Here is a 20,415-nt window from a genome sequence, read left to right on the forward strand (position 1 = left end):
CTTCTTGCTAATTATTTTCCTTCGTTCTCTTCCGCTCTAGATTTTGTTGGAAACGTCTTCGTCATCCTCGAGACGTGACACTCCGCACTCACAATCAGATATTGACCCACGCGACCTGATTTCCCCTTTTCCATTGAATCTCTGAAGCATCGGAGTATCATTTGAACAAAACAAATGAGAAGTTTCTCTATTATTTAAAATTGTAGTAAGAAGAAAAGGGCCAATTACGGGCTGAAAAGAATTTTTCAGGCTTTGTTATTCGGAGCTAAGCGTATGCATTAATTATGCCTCCAGCTCTTGCATGATTCTAGACCTTCTTCACCCTTTTTCCTTTCTTTTAACTTTCACTTTCTACGAAGTTAATTTTGTTGGGGAAAAAAAGCACTCGTAAAGTACTTTCTCTTAAATTTGCAATTCACTAGTATATATTAATTTCAATTTTTCTCATTTTTTCTCTCATTTGTTCGAAACATGTGTCTTAGCTTTTTTTAAATATTTCTCGTACTCTGATGTTTCGACTCTTAAAACTGCTGTTAGGTTCTTATCACGCGGAACCACCGGTGCGGAAACTGTTGATAATATTGTTTAGCAACCCAGTGCACAAGTTCCAACAACTCTAAGACATTTTTATAACGCTTCCCTATAACTCGCCATCGATATCAATGTCATATCTGCAACAGAAGTTTTATATATAGCTTTTATGTGTACTCTGATAAATATCTACAAACGGTGTAACAGATGTTTGTCAGTCAAACCAGATAACACTTGTTTTCACATAAATCCACGCTGTATTTGAAAAGTCGTTACTTACTCTTCCTACGTCCCCGAGAAACGTATCGATTAGACGCACCGTTACAGCATCCGCAACGGGATTCCGGTGATTAACGAGATGATATGAATCTGTCATCCCACGTTCGAACTTCCTCCGCAAGTGCAAAGTTACGTAATCCATCCAGGATGCTTCTTTAGATAATTATTTCTTGCTTTCCCATCATTTTGACCTCTATTGATACATCAAAATTTGGTTTAAAAAAAATTCACATTTCTCGAAGACACATCGAGAGATCGAAGATCTGAGGGAAATCGAACGGAAGAAAGACCATATTAGGCGTGCGACATGGTTAAACGTCGTCCACCACGAGCCATTATTGTCGTCTAATGTACGTCCAGTCACGCCCCCGCTTGCTGGGGCCCGGCAAGCGAGCGAGTCGTGGCGAAGCGAGGCGAAGCGTGCCGAGAGGCCCATCGGCGGCAGGGGCCCGTCGTCGATCGGCGAGATCGCGACGAGCCGAGCTCTCGCGAGGTGTTCTCGGCTGGACCACTCGCGTTTCCTCTCGCCGAATAATCCAACGATTACACGGGGGATTATGTGGCTCGACCGCGTTCTCTGCCCGGGTCCCCTTCTAGTCGATGACAGGACCTGGCGATCGGTCCCTTTCGGCTGCTCCGGAACTGGTGCTCCGAAGTAGCCTAGGTATGTCTCTGTGAATCTGACTGTCATCGCGGTGCTTTCTGGGTTGAGTGTATTGAGTGCAGTGTAGTTGTAATATTGTGGATACGTTGAGTGAATGTCAAGCTTCAACAGAAATCCGGGTGATCCGAACGATAGTGAGCGATATAATCAAGAAAAACTTTGTGGAAATAATATATTTGTTTGTTCTCTTGTTTCCGTACTACTTTCATCATCTTCTAAACGCTTGCTTTTACTGCTTTTGTTGTGTATGAACTAGAAAACATTGTTAAGCGCGTAAAAGCGTAACACTTCTCTATTATCAGTTTTTTATCAGATTATTATATTGTCTCACATTTTTCATTTTTCTTAATTATATTTATATTTGATATCATAAACAAACATACTATGATAATATTCAATGGACTTATTCAAAATTATGATTCTTTTTTGTCACATTTCATATTTATTCGAAATAATGATGGATAGTAGATAAAAATTATTTATATCTTTGATACAAAAGAATGAGATAGGAATTTAAACATTTCTCAAATTTCTTAATTATATTTATATTTGATATGATCAACAAACACACGCGCACTATAATAATATTAAGTGCACTTACATACAATATTAAAAGAACAAACACACAATATTAAATGCACTTACTCAAAATGTTATGAGATTTCCTTTTAATCACATTTCATATCTGTTCGAAAAATAGTGCGATAAAAATTATTCGTATCTTTGATGTAAAAGAATGAGAAATTTGAAACTAAAATTCCAAATTTATTTATTATCATGATGTGAAAATTTGCTATAAATTCTGAGTTTGAAAAATTTATTTAGAAACGCATAAAATATATAAAATATATTTTATATATAAAATATATAAAATAAAGTTCCATGTAATTCCAAATTTTAATTGTCAAATTCAGAAATCGATTGATTCCGATGCAACGATTAGGTAAGAAAAAACAAAAAAAATTATTGCAATGCAAAAACTTTAAATAGTTGGCGCCGGCATGATTGCTTTCAATCGATACGGTTCGTCTTTTAAGCGTATCTCGTTCTTCAGAAATGGCAGCGCGAGCAACCGGATGTGCACACCTATTCGCGTTTAAATTCCGCATTAATGCAGATCGTTCATATTTTACGCAATCGAACGCGTCTACCTATTTTCAGCGAGGTTCAAGTATGGACGGCAAAAAAAGTGTGTTATTATTCAGTCTACTTAGCTTCCTCATATCTTATTCATTTCTTCATTTACGTCCGCGATAAAAACGTCTTCATTATATGTGTACTAATTTGCTTTTAATTATACGTTTTAGTTTAACAAAAATTGATCATTTTAATTGATTTATCGCTCTTTTAAATAAGAAAAGCCTTCTTTTCATTTTCTCTTTTCCATTCGTGTTTTTTTCCTAGCAAATAAAATCTCTGTATTTTGGAGACGGTAGAAAAGTATAATTTGCGAAATGTCTGCAAGAACTTTTTTTAAAATAACTAAATAAATGGGGTGAGAGACTTTTGGGTGACAAGTGAAATGCACAAAAGAGCATCTAACGAATAATTTTCTCAATCGCGGTATCCGATCCTGCTCAAGACGCTGTCGTTACATCGCCGGATGTGAGCGTAATGATTATTTGCAATAAGTTTTCTCGACTGTCAGAGACGGAAGTGAGCGAACGGCCAGGTGCGTAGCTGCATGTGTGCACATTCACGCGATCGGCTTAACTGATCTTCCACGTCTGGCCACGTCGTCTTAATTCATTCCATCATACATACATCTTTTTTTTCTTTTTTTTTAACGAGGCCAGACTCGATCGAGCATCCTTTGTCGTCAGGTTGAATTTCTCAGCGCATTGTCGCACGTTTTGTCGGCCGTTCGCCGTCAAATTATTCATGGAAACTCGCGTATATCTTTCCCTTCCTCGGCGAAATAGCGACTCGCGAGTACAGCCGGGTATGGAAATTTTCTTCCTGGACCGGACGACGAAGCAATAGCTTATTGGTATTCCACTCGTTTGCTAGTCTATTGCTATTCCCTCGCACGATTCATTGTTCGTACCTGGTCCGATCTGGAGAATGAGATAGAGAAGGGAAGAGTACGACTCGAAGAGAGAGAGAAAGAGAAAGAGGGACAGAGAGAGTAGGTAAAGTAGGAGAGTAGACTGCATTTCATTATTCTAACACGCGAAACCGCAGAATAGGTTTTTATAAATGGTTTTTTTCCATGAATAAGAGGTAAATTTATACATACATAAGAAATAAGTACTCTTTGTAACGTACTCTTTCAGGAGAAAATTGATGGAAATAAATTCTTATGAGGATGGAAGAGGAATGAAAAATTAAGAAATGACAAAGGACAAAGTGTTTTATATTTAAATACGAAATTAAATGTTACACTTTCTCACTTGTCAACCGCGTAACTTACGGGTTACTCGAGTTAGCGCAATTTTTCTCGTATGCTCGACGAGCGGGAACCGGACATGTATACCTGGTGAAACACCCACGAGACACACGGCTACGCGACGTTGTTGGCAGTCGAGCGATGAGGTGTAGCAATCTTTCGCGCGTGGTACGTCGAATCTTTTTATAACAAAAGGAACCTAGATACGACTGTCCGTGAGTCATCGTGACAGCAATCAGTCGGCATAGTCGTGTTTCGTCGTTTCGGAAAGTTTTTCTTCCTTTTATTCCTAAATCCCACGATAATTTATTACTCAGTTAATTAAATACTGGTTGAAAACTTACTTCGAGTCACAAGGAAGACGAACTGTGTCTTGTCATGATTTTAAGTGATTACCCGGTGTATATTCATAAACATTAAAAAGGTAGGCATCAATCATATCAATGTCGAATTATCTTCGTTAAAGGGAATTAATCATTATTTTTCTGCGTTTATATTTGTCATTTATTTATTTATGAGATTTTATGATGTGAAAATATTTATGAAGAATATTGGAAAACATATAGTGTGTTTAAGAAAAATGAACAAAATATTTAAAGCGGATTTAGTATGCTCCGAAATAGATTAAAAAATCTTAATGAACATAAATCCGCAAATGAACCGTTTTTGAGGTATTTTATTTTTTTCTTTTTGATATTTTTATTTTTATTTATTAATTTAACACTAAATCCGCCTGATTATCGCATCAGGCTAGAGTTTTGCAACTGGATTTTGAGGAAACAGGCTAGAAATGTAAATTTAATGAATTTGCATAAACACGGAAGGAGGTAATTTTGAATATTTTCTCTAATAAGATAAAATAAAACACCAGCTGTATTATTTTTTTACATAAATTATAATAAAGATAAATATTTAAAGCAAGAAATAAAAATAATAAGAAAATAAAAAAATCAAAATAAAAAATAAAAATATCTCAAAAATGGCTCATTTGCGGGCCCATGTTTATTAAGATTTTTCGACTTTTGTTTTTAGACATACTATATATCCCCTTAAAATATCTTATCCTTTTTTTTAAACACCTTGTATTCGCCGAGGCTGCATAAAGTTGTCGATTAATTGCATAATTGCACTTGTCAACTGCGTGACATTTCGAGTAATAAATATATATCTTTCTATACGCGAGAGAGAAAGAGAGATTATATAATCTAATAAATATAAGCTATAAATTTACACGTAAAAGTCGATACTGCTGACAGTTTATTTTATTTTCCATTTTGCTTTTTTCCCCTTCACTTCTCCTCCTCTTTTCTTCTCGACTTCTGTCAAAATCTTAATTATGCGCGAGTACAATTTAAGAAACTGGAATAAGAGCTCGTGAAAATTGATGCTAATTGTTCTACCGGATCGATCACACGATCGCGCGAATCTAACACGTCTATTACTGTATTGTGAGAACAAAAAGTATACCGATACTATAGTTAACAGCCTGTTTGTTCGCGCTCAACGAGAAAGAAAATCTGGCGGCGTGCAATTTTTGCACCGACCGCAAAAGTGTGATGAAACGGTTGTTCGTGATTATAATGGACAACACGGAAACGTCACGTGCGTCAGTTGCGTGAATAAGTCGCGTCCATTAAGTCAAGCGCCACGATGACGGCAACGACGACGATGATGATGACGACGACGAGAAACGCCAGGGTGATCGAGATATATCTTGATCTCGCGGCACGCAAACTCGTTTGTTTTTGTCGTTCGATGAATAATCGCGTTCCGATTATACATACATGCATGTATATGTATTTAACGTACGACGCAGCCGATCGTTAATTACCCGCGTTCTCGGCCGGGAGCAAACAATAATTAAACGTAACTACGTGTACAGGCGATAAAATCGCGCGCCGCACTTGGTCGCGTAAAATCCGACGCCCGAGAGAATTGTTAACGCTTGAATAACGTTTCGCTATGTTCAATTCATCCGCTTCTATTCAGCAATCGAGGTTTTATTAAAGAATTAGTCGGGAGAACGTGATGAAGCGGATAAAAATAAGATGTATTAAGGGATGTAGTATGAAAGATTGATTTTTAGGAATCTTTTTTGAAAAATATTAGAAATTGATCTGTTTGACGTTTTGCACATATATTTTTATTAATGTTTAGTATAAGTCAGTATTTTTAAATCTTGGATATTTAGTTTTCATCCGCTTCTGTTCAGCAATCAAGGTTTTATTAAAGAATGGAGCAGATAAAAATAAGATGTAGGGATTCAGTATGAAAATTGATTTTTAGGAATTTGTTTTTTTTTGAAGAACATTAAAAATTTATTTTTTTTATTTTATATATCTTCTATTAATGCTAATTACGTTAGTAAATTTTTAAATCTTGGATATTTAGTTTTCATTCGCATCTTATTCAGTAGAAGGTTTTATTAAATAATTAGTTGGAAGAACGCGATTACGATGAAGCGGATAGAATAAGACATTATTAAGAGATGTAGTATGAAAAATTGATGATTTTTAGGATTTTTAGGATTTTTGAAGTATATTGGAAATTGATTTTTTTGAAATATGTTTTACATATGTTTTTATTAGTGTTTAGCAAGTCAGTATTTTTAAATCTTGGATATTTAGCTTCTTTCGTTCAATATGAATCTCTGTGCATAGCGTGTTCAAAAATGATATGCTGCTTCTCGATTAATTGTCTGACAATGAAATAAAAAGACTCGATCTAATGTTATTCCTTAGAATATTCTTGGGACACTGGATCTAATTAGAATTGAAAAAGTTAATATTTAATAATTCCCTGATTTTCAAAAAATGAAAATCTCAGCGAAATTGAAATATCTAATTTAAAAATCACGCTACTTTGTTATTCTTCAATTTTTTCCAATGAAAAATTAGGTTCAGCATCCCAATAATATCCTATTGAAAAAAATATATAAAAATAAATCGAATTTTCTCATTTTAAACAATTACACGCGAGGAACATTATGTCTTACCTTATGTTAAATCATACATTTTTTTATTTAACAATTAAATAATAAATTACTTAATAATACTTGAGTCGAGCTTCGAGTCAAGCTCGACGCGATAGGTCGCGTTCGAAGGTACTTCGGGATCTCCTGCATCCGGCTTTGTGTTCGCAGGAGGCTGAAGGCTGATCTGCAGTACCTGAGAAGAAGGGGGCTGCTCAAGGCGTCCGCCAGCAACGGCGGCGAGCTATCCCATCAAGGACGCAAATGCGCGCGATGCGGCGCGCCATTCGGTAGATTTTACAACACCGGTGCGAGGTGCACGCGTTGCAGACACCGCGTGTGCCGACAGTGTCGCATCGAGATCAGGGAGCACGCAGCAGGTGACAAAGAAGCCGAGTGGATCTGCAACATTTGCTACAAAATCGCGTAAGTGTCTTCCCAAGACAATCCCAAATAAAATTAGATTTCTTTATTAACGAATGACGATTGAAATGAAACGAGCTATTTCTACTAGTTTTATTATTGCTTGAAGAAAATATAATTAATGTCCTGATGGATATTCAAGTATAATGTATATATATAATAATGATTCCTATTTTATAACATTTTTTTGATTCTAGATAGATAATAAAATTTTATGCAGACTTTTGCTAAATAATTGTTAGTAAGATAAAATTACAAAAGCAAGGTAGCAAGTGAATAAGAGTGAAGTTGAGGTGAAACTTCGATGATTTCGAATTCAGGCAAAAAATGAAGGACGCCTTTCGCGATACATCCTTTGTTTCTCGTTGTTGACCTAATTTTGAACCTGTTCAATTTTCAGAGAACTACACTTGGTTACCGGCAAGTGGATGTACGAAAGTCCAGTTTCCAGTGGAGTTAACGAAAAAACATCGCAGTTTCCAGTAGACATACTAAGTCGCAGCATCCGACGAGCTTGGACAATTAATGGTGCGTTTTTATAATTAATTAAGTTTTTAGAAGAATTTGTTTTCAATAAACTCAAATTAAATATTAATATTAATTAAAATACTAATCATAGCTACTTATATTAATTTATTCTATTGATTTCTTCATTGAAATTTAATCACGATTGCGTTCATATCGTATGATTACGAATTTGTAACATAAATTATTTTCCTGAAAGGTCCTCCGACACGTTGGTCAGCTGCGAGAAAATCCCCAGAACTGCGTCTATATCGTAGCCTGCCATCTCGTCATCAAGACTATCGAGAACCGTTGGATGATTCAGGCTTCGACGACAGAACATTGTCGAAACTTGAGGATTCGCGAGAGGACTCTTTGAATGTAAAGGACTGCAAGAATGTCGAGGACACAGAAGACTGCGCGAATGTAGGTGAAACGACCGAGAAGAGCACATCGATCAATGAACGAACGAAACGAGAAAAATCAATCAGTAAATCAGTAGAGGAAGTATCATCATCGGACACAGGAAAGTTCAGCAAGAAGGGAGAGCGCTCGGGCAAGGAACAAGAGGATGCTGCACAGGAGCACAGCACACCGAGGGTCTCCCTGATAAAACCGCCAAGGATACTCGCCAAGTTTATATCTCCCGAGACGAAACCCAGCCCGATCAAGCATGGCGAGAGGAAGTCGAATATTCCTATTTTCAGAAGGAGCTCCAAGGAATTCGAGGACATTCGAAGTCCGCAGGAGTCGCCTAAGCGATCGCTCATTCCTCAGAGGTACATAATTACTTCCTTTATTGCGGATAATAAATTTGACAAAAGAATCTACCTATAAAATATAAATCCCACATATTACGATTCATTCTATACAATGTTATCCTTGAAAGTTATGTGTCTATTGAATCTATGATAGACTTATTAAATAAATGAAATATTTTTAATCAATATATATATAATTAATTATTATTTTCTATTAAATTTAATAATAATTTGCTATTGATCTTTATTATTATTTTGCAGATATAGAGGAAGCACCGATGATTTGCGTCGCAGTCGCGAGGACATAAGTGTGCCGAGTTTGATCCCGAAACTGCTGTCCTCCCGTAACAAGGAGGAGCGATTAAAGCGGCAAGACAGCAAGGACGATATCCGTCATTCATCGAAATCGGGGCGAAAGGAGGAGACTAAGTTCTCGTCGCTCGTAGTTTCACCGACGTCCACCAGCAAGGACGAAGTCGGCAAATCGGGAATAAGAATCTTTCGCCGCGACAATAGTCGCGAGGACGTGGGCAGAGAGAGTACGAATCCGATCAAGGAATCCGCCAAAGGTAAGCAGCAGGACAGGCAAGAAAGAACGGAGAACGTGGGCGGCTCGACGAGATCGAAAGTTGCTGGAATTGAACAGAACAGAACGAAGTGCGGAGACGGCAAGAACGACCCTAACGACATCGCAGAATTGTCGTCGAGAAGCGAGGTGACAGCCGAGGTCGCGATCGAACGGCACGAAATAACACCAGACTCGCGAGCTGATGCGGAGAACCGGGACGCGAGAATGCTCGACGTCATCGTCGCCAAGGACAGCACGCAGGACGAGCGGATGCGGGAGCAAGACACGTTAGGCGAGGAACTGATAAACGAGAAGCGTTTGTTGGCAACCCCAGAATCAGTCGAGCCCGTCGTGGGGAATAACAAGGAGCGAAACAACAATGACGAGGAGATGAGAGACACCGCCGATCGATTGTTAGACGTCGGCAGCGACGGTGACGTCATTGGTGAAAGAAAGGGTCCGCTGGAGATCGGCTATGGAAAGAGGCCGGACGAGTTCCAAGTGGTCAGTGAATATGCTTGTGAACTGTTTATCGTATGCGTGGGCGTGTATGTGTGTGTGTGTTGTATGTGGAGGTGTTACCGGTATCCTTTGTGAAACGTGAGAACCTTTTCTCTTAAATAAATCATGATATACTAATCTCTATTTACAATAAATAATTCAGTCGAGATAAGAGAGAATTATTTTACGAAAAATAATATTAAGATTATTTAAATTTTGAACATTTCAACTTGTCGCAAAATTTCACTTCTTATGAAAATGTATATTTTTATTAAGAATGTATTGAAGGTTTCGTGTTTTACAATGGTTTTTTTTTATTGAAAATTTCTTTCTAGATAATTTTTTCAAAATTTTTACATATATATCAGTTTTTCTATTTAATTTTATTCTTTTAAGAATAAGACAGATAGACAAGAGATATACAAGAGATTTATTAAACATATAAAATAAAAAAGAAAATTATTATTTTATGCCTACTCAAGAATAATAATTAAGAACAATTTCTTGGAAAATGACATTCACGCAAAAGCCAATTATATATTTATGAATTATCATGTCAAAAGGAAGAAAGAAGGTTCTATCATGTTTAATTTTATTTATTATAACCATTTATTTATTATTTATGACTATATCGCGTTGTTTAATATCTCATAGTGTAAACACACGGTATTATCAAGTATATTATTTGCTAAATAGGTGCGGCGAAAATTCTCCAAGGAAGAATTCTCAAATCCAGACGACACCGACGATACCCCGAATAAACGTTGTTCAAGTGTAAGTTTTTATTGTTGAATTATACAAATTTTTAACACGCTCTCTTAAAGATATATAAATTAAATTAATATTAAAAAAATTATGCATATCTTACATTTTTCTTCCACCTTATTACATGTATTTTATATTATATTTGTAAGGAATAGTTTTTAATTAAATTCTCTCGTTATTGACAGCATTTGTCGCCGGAAGCCAGTCCACTGAGTACGAGATCATCAAGATACAGTCCTCGAGAGAGCGAGAGCGAGCCCACTCCTGCATTGCCACGTAAAATCGGAGGAGACTCCTGTTCCGCCTCGCAGAGGATACGTGATACTATTACGAGAACCAGGAGAGAATCCAACAGTAGCACCAGATACGAGAGCAGCGGTAGCGAGAGTGTCAGGTGAGTTGACCAGAAAGATTCAGTAAAATTAAATTGTCTTCCAACATATTCAAGAGAGCGTATTTGTCTGCATTTTTTAAAAATCTATTTAAGAAAAGAGGCGACCTTTTTTAAACACAAAAAATTATGTTGAATTAAATTTAAGTTTAAAAATTAATTTAAGTATAAAAAGTTATACCAAATTATTCGAAAAAGAGAGAATTACTCTTCCAAGATGCAAAAATCTTTAAAAAAATTAGATTATAACAGCTTCTTCTTTTTTCTCCCTATATAGATTAAGTGAGACCGGCTTGCATGGATACGTGGAGCTGACCAGGAAGGTGAAATTTTTCGGAGGTAACAGCGGCGCGGTCTCGTCGACGATCGGCGGTGACGAAATGGTGCAACGTGACAGCGCGACGAGTGCAGGCGAGGATGAAGCCAACGAGGATGGCCATGATAGGACAGGTCCGCTTCCTTCCCAAGGGAGAACAATGTTACGACGAAGAAGGCAGTTCGACGCTCAAGGTAATTACAATTACAATATTTATGATAGCGATTGAAGAAAATAAAAAAGAGAGAAACTAAAATTTCTTCAAAACATTTTCAGACCTTTTCAATTATATAATTGAAGTTTTATTCCCTTTATTTTCTGATTACAAAGACATAATATTTATAATTGAAAGAGTCCTGGTTCTCTATGTTTGTTTTCTCGAATTTATTCTTATACTTTTAAAGCTGCAATTATGCGTAATTAATAATTACAAACGATGCAATTAATGTACGATAACATGTATCGTTTCGCTTTCGCGATTGTCTGCCCGCATATAATCGCGTGCTCGTGCGAGTGCCAATTAAATTCCTGACATATCTTTTTATTCTTATTGAGTTCTATAATCGTAATCGACCGTGAAAACACAAGTTTTCTTCGTCGATCAGAAACGAACTTTCTTTGTAATCCTTGTAACTTTGACACATTTCGGAAATTCTTGTAACTTTGACACACTTCGTACATTAATTAAAATACTGATGGCTTGTTATATACATGTATAACTTTGCAAAAATTCTACGTGTGTTTGTTTATCAAGTTTGTTAGAGTTATAATAGTCTTTTTTATTTCGTTTATACATCCATTATCCATTATCCATTATCCATTATCCATGTGCACATTTAATATGATATATGTACGTGCATATATAAAGAGCGCCATATGGCTCCCCGTAACGATAAGCTCATCGATTATCGAAGCCCCTGGCAAATTTCCTGGTTCGAAAGCAGCCAGTATTCTTCGAGAGAGCCATGCGGGACGTTGCCAAAAATTGAAAAAAACGTGAACTCATAAAACGATAAACCGGTCCGGTGTTGGGCTCGAGGGTAAAATCGTATCTAGCTAAAATTATATCAAAAAGTGCAAAATACAGTAATTCCGAAAATTATATCTCAATTAGTTTATCAAGCAAAAATTCTAAACTAAAGATAACGTTTCAACGGAGCAGAAATATAAAAAAAAATTATTTTTAATCTCATCTATTTCGTTTGACAGATTCGATGGAATATGAAAAGAATGCTCGACATTTAATACTGGTTAAATAATTCATATTCCGAATTGTTGTTGGTTTTCGTGGTTTAAATAATTTAAATTACGTAATAAAATAATTAAATAATTTAAATTACGTAATAAAAAATAATTAAATAATTTAAAATACGTTATTTCGTGATATCGAAAGACGATCGTAATTCGAATCGAGCGTAAATTGAATATCTAGCGGATCGATTATTTTATTTTATAATTTTTTTTCTTTATTAATTTGCATAGAGAAAGAGAGAGAAAGAAGTGTGTATATTTTTTGCAAACATGGAGCCGCAAAGAATAGTCCAACTGTCAATCACGTTTCTGTTATCAATGTACTTTCTTATTTTCTACGCCGGAATTGTCGTGATATTGTACTTGCTATGGACTCAAAGTAATTAACAAACTAATGAGGAGAGGTACTTTTCTAAATTTTTATCATGAAAGAATTCTCGTTACAAAAAATATTTATCCAGAATGAAGGAAGAAATGAAAAAGAAGGTAATTTGTCAAAATAAATTGTAGAGAGAAAGAGAACACACTGTAGTAAATTAGTATCTTGTCTTGAGTCTTCTATCCGTACTTAAAATAGGCTTACTTTGTAGTTATAGTTTTGAGATTTACGGCAGTTACAACCATTTATTTCAAGTATAATTCGCTCGAGGTCGAATCCCGAAGATTTCGAATGAAAGTCCTATCTGTTCCGTCTTATCTCTATTGTCCATTCTCGCCCAAGTATGATCCTTTTGGCACGGAATCATATGTACGTGGGGCGGCAGGTGAGAGAAGCGAAGCGAAGCCAGACTCAGAGGAATAATAGTGTAACAGCGTTCCCCCTGCTGACGCTCTATAGTCCACTCACCTGCGTCGCGAATATACGGGGTGACGCAGGAATAATACGTCACGTCCGTGACTCATAAATGAAATGTCCCGAAATGTCATAAACGTGCGATTACGTGTCAAATTATAAAAATATTTCGACTTGTACGATCTGATGCGAATCTCATCTCAAGAATCTTTTTTTAAAGATATTTATTTATATTTATTTAATATATATAATATATACAGGGTATTTATTTTAAACGAGTGACTATTTTTTGCGAAAAATGTCAAAAGACGTGAATTTTGTTTTCAAGGGGGACAAAATTGACGTCTTTGGCATTTTTCGCAAAAAAAGTCAATTGTGAAATAAACGGTGGAAAGTTTTAAGATGAATACCCTGTATATTAATAAAATATATTTATTTATATTATTTATTTTGATTGAAATGTGTTAAAGAGAAGAAAAAATATGATGAATTTAAGATTGATTCAAGTGATGATTTATATAGTTAAACATAAACAAAATATATACTTTTTATATAAACGTATTTACATTTATATATTGAATTTGTAACGTACGCATAACAGAAAAAGAGATGAAACAACACGATATTTTGTCGATGATATTTTATCTAATATAAACACATAACAGTTTGTAAACAGCAGTATCAAAACATGTATAGAGAGTATTTCTATCAGATAGATTTAGTTTCCCTAAATATTGAATGTTTTATTTTATCAAATATCATATTTAATTTTTGAAAATAAAATAATAAATTGTTAGAAGAGTGTTGATACATTCTAAGGTATATTTACAAAATTTCTTTTTGGCTGATGATTTTTGATGTAATGTTGTGAGAAAAACTTTTTTCTCAATTTGTTTTTAATATCATGATGGACTCAAAAAAGTGTCATTTTGATCTGTTTTTTTTTTATTTAACAATAAAGCAACACAATCAAATATTCGCAATCATATCAAATTTTTCAACACATGTCAAAAATTTCAGTCAATTTGTCGATTTTGTTCATCTGTTGTTGATTCGTTAAAAAATTTTAGAAATTAAATTTTCGTGTATAATGTAAATCAATCTTTATGAACTGTTTAACGAAATTATAGCGTATTGTATGTATTCTATTATTGTTTCCGTCCACGGACTTCTTAAACGTGTGTCTTGGGGATATACTTGAGGATGTTGTTTTAGTGAAGCGTTAAATCTATCGAATTTTTCTAGCGAAAATATTATTAAAATAGGATTAAAAAACGGCGGAAAGGGTATGTTAAAGAGACAGGTCACCCAGTATAACACAGACGCGTTGCACTATAGCGTCAAGGTACTATAGGCACCGTAGTTAAGGTAGTGACCGACGCGCGAGGGGGGACTCAGGTGTGCCCCCTCGGCGTAGACGCTCTCAGTTTAGCGGCGGTAGCCCACGCGAATCGCTCACTTTGCCTTCTTCGCCTTGGTGTGGTGACCAAAGCCGTCTTTATTTCGCGAACGGGAAACGAATCGAGAAAAACTCAAGCTTGTCGCACTTTCCCAATTTTTCAACGTCCGAAAGTGACAGCCGAGCGCGTTTCGAATCTTCTCCCATCGTCTTTAATAAACTTTGGATAATTACAGCAAAAGGATTTGGCTCGATTATATATCTATAAAAATCGAGGAGGTATATATGTCTTTATTTTAATGTGTGTGTATAAGTGAACTTCTTTTATATATTGGAAAAATTATTTTAAAAATTTATTTAAAAAAGAAAGGGAAAAAATATGGTTTTTCACATACAGTGTACATACTTTGCTCTAAATAAGGACGTCGCCAAAAAGCTGTTTGTGATTTGTACCTTGATCTCTTCAGAAATAATATCTGATGTGTTTGTAACTATAAGTTACAAAAAAAATCAGTGTTAAAAGAAATAAGCATTTTTTTTTAATTTCTCGCTTTCTTTTATACAAATCTTTTTCAATTCTTTTGTGAAAAATACGAAATGCGTGATTATGTGATTATATATATTTTTGCACGTACGATAACAATCGAACTATTGTCACGTCAAGGACAATAAAAAAGCTGAGATTGGTGAAAATTCGAGGTGAGAAACCTACAACGATGCTTGATATCGTTGTTTATTCGAGCGTTATTTCGGAAGATTGACAAATAATATTAAATTATATCAGAAACCGACAGAAAGAGATACATGTGACATTTTGCGAAGTTTCCGCGGGGATTCAAGAGCATTTTCTGTGACGAGTTTGATTCCGATCTATCTGTTCAATTGTACCTTGTCAAAATTCATTATCAAGTTTTATATTGAATTTTTGTGAGAGATTTTCTTTCTGTACAGAAAATTAAATTTGAAACTTAAAAACAGAGACTTAAATTTGATGTTCTAACAAACAGCTTTAGTCCTGATTTCATATGGACTTTATTTTAATCGAATCTTTGATTTGAATTTCCTTTATTATTAAGATATTAAATATAAAAAAGATTAACAGAGACATTTTCTAGACAATCTATTTATACAATTCCCATCTTACATTCTTATATATCTTAGGGAATTGTAAAATTTTTAAGCATTGATTTAAATTAATGAGTAAACACATTTTCTATTGCGATATTTATGAAGTGAAATTAAAGTTGAAGTAATAATTCGGGATGCTCATGAATAAAAAAATATGAATTTTGAAATAGTTTTTACACTTAAGTATGTAAAAAAATCGAACAAATTATAAATTAATATACTCTATGCAAAAAAAGTATTTGCATATATATGTGATATTAAATTTAAAAAAAATATAAAATATTAATTATTTGATTCTCCTTATTAATGTCGTATGATGTTTACAGAAATCTGTAATCTCAATAAAATATAGATCGCGACACATATAATCATAGATATAATCGCAAATATGTAAAATAATTGATTAGTATGAAATATTAGATTTATTAAAAGTATTAATTCTTAAAAATTATGAATATTTACCTCATTCTTAAATCTTTTGATTTTTATCATCTTATTATCGCTAAAGACCCAGATTCGTGATTTCCGTTACTCTCATTTCAAATGCGTTCTATTTAATCTTGGTAAATTTCTCTTTTATTAGGGATAGAAATGTAAGAAAATAATTTCTTTTTAATAGAAAACAAATGTTGAAGAAAAACAAATTGAGTTTTTTTCATTATTTTTTTAATATAACATTTTCCTTTGTATTTTTTTAATATAATAAAAAAAACTAAAATTTTCTTATCTTTAATTTATCTCTTTTCGAAACAATTTTAATGAATTAATGAGATTTTCGTGGCAAATTATATAAAACATGATTCGGAGAATTTTTAAAATTAGATGCATAATAAAAACGTTTTTTATACATTTAATTAGAAAAATGATTTGAATTTTGCCGTGTTTAGTATCTTTTCAATCACAAAAATCTCATTAATCCATTAAAATTATTCTTGAAAAAAAAATTTTAAATATAACTGATTTTTTTATTATATTAAAATAGTAACTAAAGTACATTTTTAAAAATTACAAACTATGTTTTGTATCTAATGAAGCAATTTAATCTAGTTCAATTTTGAACTGTTTAAAGAATTTATCTATTTAAAAATATTAACTGCAATTATATAGTTAATTGAAATGCAATTATTTAAAATAGTGATGATTAATTCATACTTAAAGAAATTAAAAATAATGAAAGATCAATTTGTAATATTCAAAAAGATAAAGATGTTAAATATCTGAAAAAAGCGAATAAAATTTTGAAAAAAAAAACGGCTTAATTTTTCTTATAAAAAACAATTTTATGAGAAAAAAACATTTTATTTTTCTTCTTTTTTTACAACTCTACCGGATTTTTTTACCTCTCCTTCTATTTTGTTCTTATCTCTCTCTTTTCCCCTCTCGAGCGACGTCATTTATAAGAATAGTCAAGAAGGCCCGGTTAGTGATAACGGCGCGCACGAGGGGAAAGGGAAATACACGCGGACGGAGACGATGGGCCGCCCTCGTGCCATTGACCAGGTAATTCAGCGGCGCGTAAAAAATGGGCATAAAGCGCGCCGACAGAGCGGGGCCCCAATTCTGTCCCCTCCCTCGTGCACCTTTACACATGCCATTCACGACGAACTGTCGGTTGATGACACCTGATCGCCATGTCCCGTTTCTTCTTATCAACTTATCAGCGCAAACAATACCTAGTGCATAAACGAAAACATGAGCAAAAATCTTAATTTCCTTTATTAATTAATAAAAATTAATTTTATTATTAAAATTAATTTTAAGATTAAAAAATTAATTTTATTATTAAAAATAATTTTAATAATTAATAAAAATTAATAAATATAGTTTTACCTGATCTCAGAGGAAAATCCTTCCATAGGATGTAGCGAACAAATGTTTCGTCTCTTTTTTTTTTTCTTGAAAATTCAAAGAGAGCAAGAGGGAAGTTCTTTAAAAATATTTCACAAACTAGATGAGAACCGAGAAGAAGCAGATACAAAATCAAGGTGGTGTAACATGACCAAACAGAGATTTAAACGCCGTCGACGCAATAAAAGTGCATTGTTTCGCGCGGGATGCACAATAGATATAAATTCAATCCTCCTACGTATACTAATGCATATGTGCGTGAGCGAAGTAACAAAGTACAAAGAGCCTTGCGGGATGCGTTACGTCGTTCATTAACATACCACTTTCGCATCGTCATTACTATTAGTACACCATTTATAGTCGAGTATAGTTTTCCTTTTGTGCGCTTGGAAAAACATTGCATTTTCCTCTTGTTAATTGAATCAAGCGGAAGATTGGAAAGAAAAACATTTCTCTGAGCTCTCGGTAAATAAAATAATCGGTATTTCGCGTTTAAATCTAAATAACGTCATAATTTTAAAAATAAAACTGAATTGAATTTTAGTGCAAATAAAAATTTATGTAAAATATACACGGTTATCGCAAAATAATCAATCTTTATTTACTTTATCGATTATCCGCGATTAGTCGATGAAATCGAGAGAGTCTGTGAATCAGCGCGTTATCATGTTATGGCTCTGTAATCATTAAAATTTAGAATTCATCCACGGTTCGTTAACGTCATGAGCAAACGTACACGAGCTCGTAACATTCAGGAGTTAGTTCCTCGAGTTGCGAGAAACATTAGCACAGACTTTTGTGCGCGTTCTCTTCTAATTGCGTCGTAATTTGCTCACTGCTTCCAGCAGTATAAATGAGACTCCGCAAGGGATGCTCTCTATTAAAATGCAGTCGCATTTTTAATCTGTAGACTAATGCTTTATAGTTACTTGATGAGGCTTGACGCTTCTCCTCATTAGATCGCTATAGTTGCTGTCCTGCTATATCGAAATTGCCATTTTTTTGCGAATTTTTTTTACAACTTTTTTGCGATTCAACATTACAAGCTTTTTACACAATTTTAAAACAGTTTCTTTTATTTTGATGATATATGTATGTGTATGTGTGTAAAATGTATATTTCTTTGATCAACAATTTTTAATCGCTATTTTATTGACATCTCTTGTGAACTATGTTTTGGGAGATGGACTTGTGTTATTTTCAAAAGCTATAAATTAGCTAGAGCACTAAAGAGCTAATCGATGAAAACGATAAAGCAGCTACTAACATGTTGATAAGTGGAACTTATCAGGCAATTCCGTCTCATCCCGTCTCCTCGATCTTATCGCTTCGATATCGTTGGATCAACCCGGGAGATAGACGACGAGTGAAATCATTAACGGTTATTCACGATTGTTGCAAAAGGTCCGCGACGTCGCGGGAGATCGCACGCGAGATCGTCCTGCTGCACCAGCGAGGATTTGCAGAGCCTGCAAACGTTGAACCTGATCGGACGCGGCGGCGGCGGAAGCGGAAGTCGACAACGCAGTCCTAATCCCGCGTCGGTTGCTCCGGAGTCAGCAGCATCCGCAGTCGACTACAGACGGCTCGTGTTCATCAGCTCGGATTCATCGTCGGGCCGCGAGGAAGACGACGCCGACAGCAGTTGCTCGAGCTCGTCCTACCTGAACGGGCTGCCGCGCAACAGTGGCCACCATCATCATCATCACGCGCAGTCGCTCGAAGACTGCGACTGGGACTACTTCGAGAGTGGCTCCTTGCCGCTGCCGACGACGCCGATCGTCACCATCGCCGGCGCCACAGCAGACGCCAGCATCGGTCAGGACGCTTGGAGTTGCTGTCCGGGACGCGGCTCCGCCGCCTGCCAGGTAAGCGCGATCCTCAAGTTGTTATTCACATGTGTCATAGTGTGTCATAGTCATCAGTTGTGGATTAAAGTGTTAAATTGGTACAGAAATCGCTGGCAAAAATCATGTGTAATGATTGTGTCTAAAGAGGTTAAAGTAATAAATATATGTATATTGCTCTGCTTGTGCGTTTATATAAATTATTTATAAAATATAAATTTGAAAATGAAAATTAAAATCGTAATTTCTCTTCTGTATTTTTTTCTTTCTCTTCTGTATTTTTTTTCTCTCTAAGAAAATTCATTGAAAATTTAAATAGTCATTACAGTAGATTTGCAGGTGTAACACAATGTATGTATTTATCATTTTAACTTTTTTAAACATAATATTTTATAAATGTAAATTTAAAAATTAAGATTGTAATTTTTCGATTGTATTTTTTTTTCTTTCTCGGCTAAGAAAATTCATTGAAATTTTAAATATTTATTACATATAGATTTGCAGATGCAATATAGTGTATATATTTATTATTTTAACTTTTTTAGGCATAATATTTTATAAATATAAATTTAAAAATGAAAATTAAGATCGTAATTTTTCGATTGTATTTTTTTTTCTCGACTAAGAAAGTTCAAATATTCAAATTCGCGTGCGCAACAATATGCGTATTTATTACTTTAATTTTTTTAAGACTTATTATTAGATATAATTATTGGACGATTTATAATTTTTATGAGCGTTTTCATAGTTTCTCCTATCTTTAATTAATTTTACTAATTAAACTGATTAAATTTAATGATTTCATTTTTTTCAATATTATCCTTCTTTAACGCAAAGAATACTAGAAAGCACAAAAAATAAATTGCTGTATTTATTCGCGAAATTATTTTATAAATAAATCGAGGAGAAAAGGATATTACATCGCGATGAAAAGAATTTTCATGGATATGAACACAACTCATGTGACCGCGACTGAGTGCCGCTGTTTGTGCATCCGTTTGACAAATACATTGCTACAGCTAAATTAATCATTCACGTTCTACTAGCGAAGAGAGCCGTACATGGCAGCTATGCGAAATTCACGGT

At 34.6% G+C, this 20,415-nt stretch overlaps 1 protein-coding gene across 2 annotated transcripts in view; it reads left to right on the forward strand.

Moving 5' to 3' along the window:
* LOC145976211 (uncharacterized) overlaps positions 1–20,415 on the forward strand; it is a 57,141-nt gene that overhangs the window by 11,579 nt on the left and 25,147 nt on the right. For both annotated transcript variants that reach the window (XM_083107247.1, XM_083107248.1), the window contains 8 exons: positions 7,006–7,260; positions 7,658–7,785; positions 7,982–8,540; positions 8,784–9,594; positions 10,288–10,365; positions 10,542–10,750; positions 11,025–11,257; positions 18,887–19,350. In XM_083107247.1, the coding sequence (XP_082963373.1) occupies positions 7,006–7,260; positions 7,658–7,785; positions 7,982–8,540; positions 8,784–9,594; positions 10,288–10,365; positions 10,542–10,750; positions 11,025–11,257; positions 18,887–19,350 (2,737 nt within the window). The remainder of the gene's footprint in view (positions 1–7,005; positions 7,261–7,657; positions 7,786–7,981; positions 8,541–8,783; positions 9,595–10,287; positions 10,366–10,541; positions 10,751–11,024; positions 11,258–18,886; positions 19,351–20,415) is intronic.

Source organism: Camponotus vicinus, unplaced genomic scaffold (assembly GCF_025532165.1).
Source record: "Camponotus vicinus isolate PSW18456_S1 unplaced genomic scaffold, iyCamVici1.0 SCAF_8, whole genome shotgun sequence".
NCBI lineage: Eukaryota > Metazoa > Arthropoda > Insecta > Hymenoptera > Formicidae > Camponotus > Camponotus vicinus.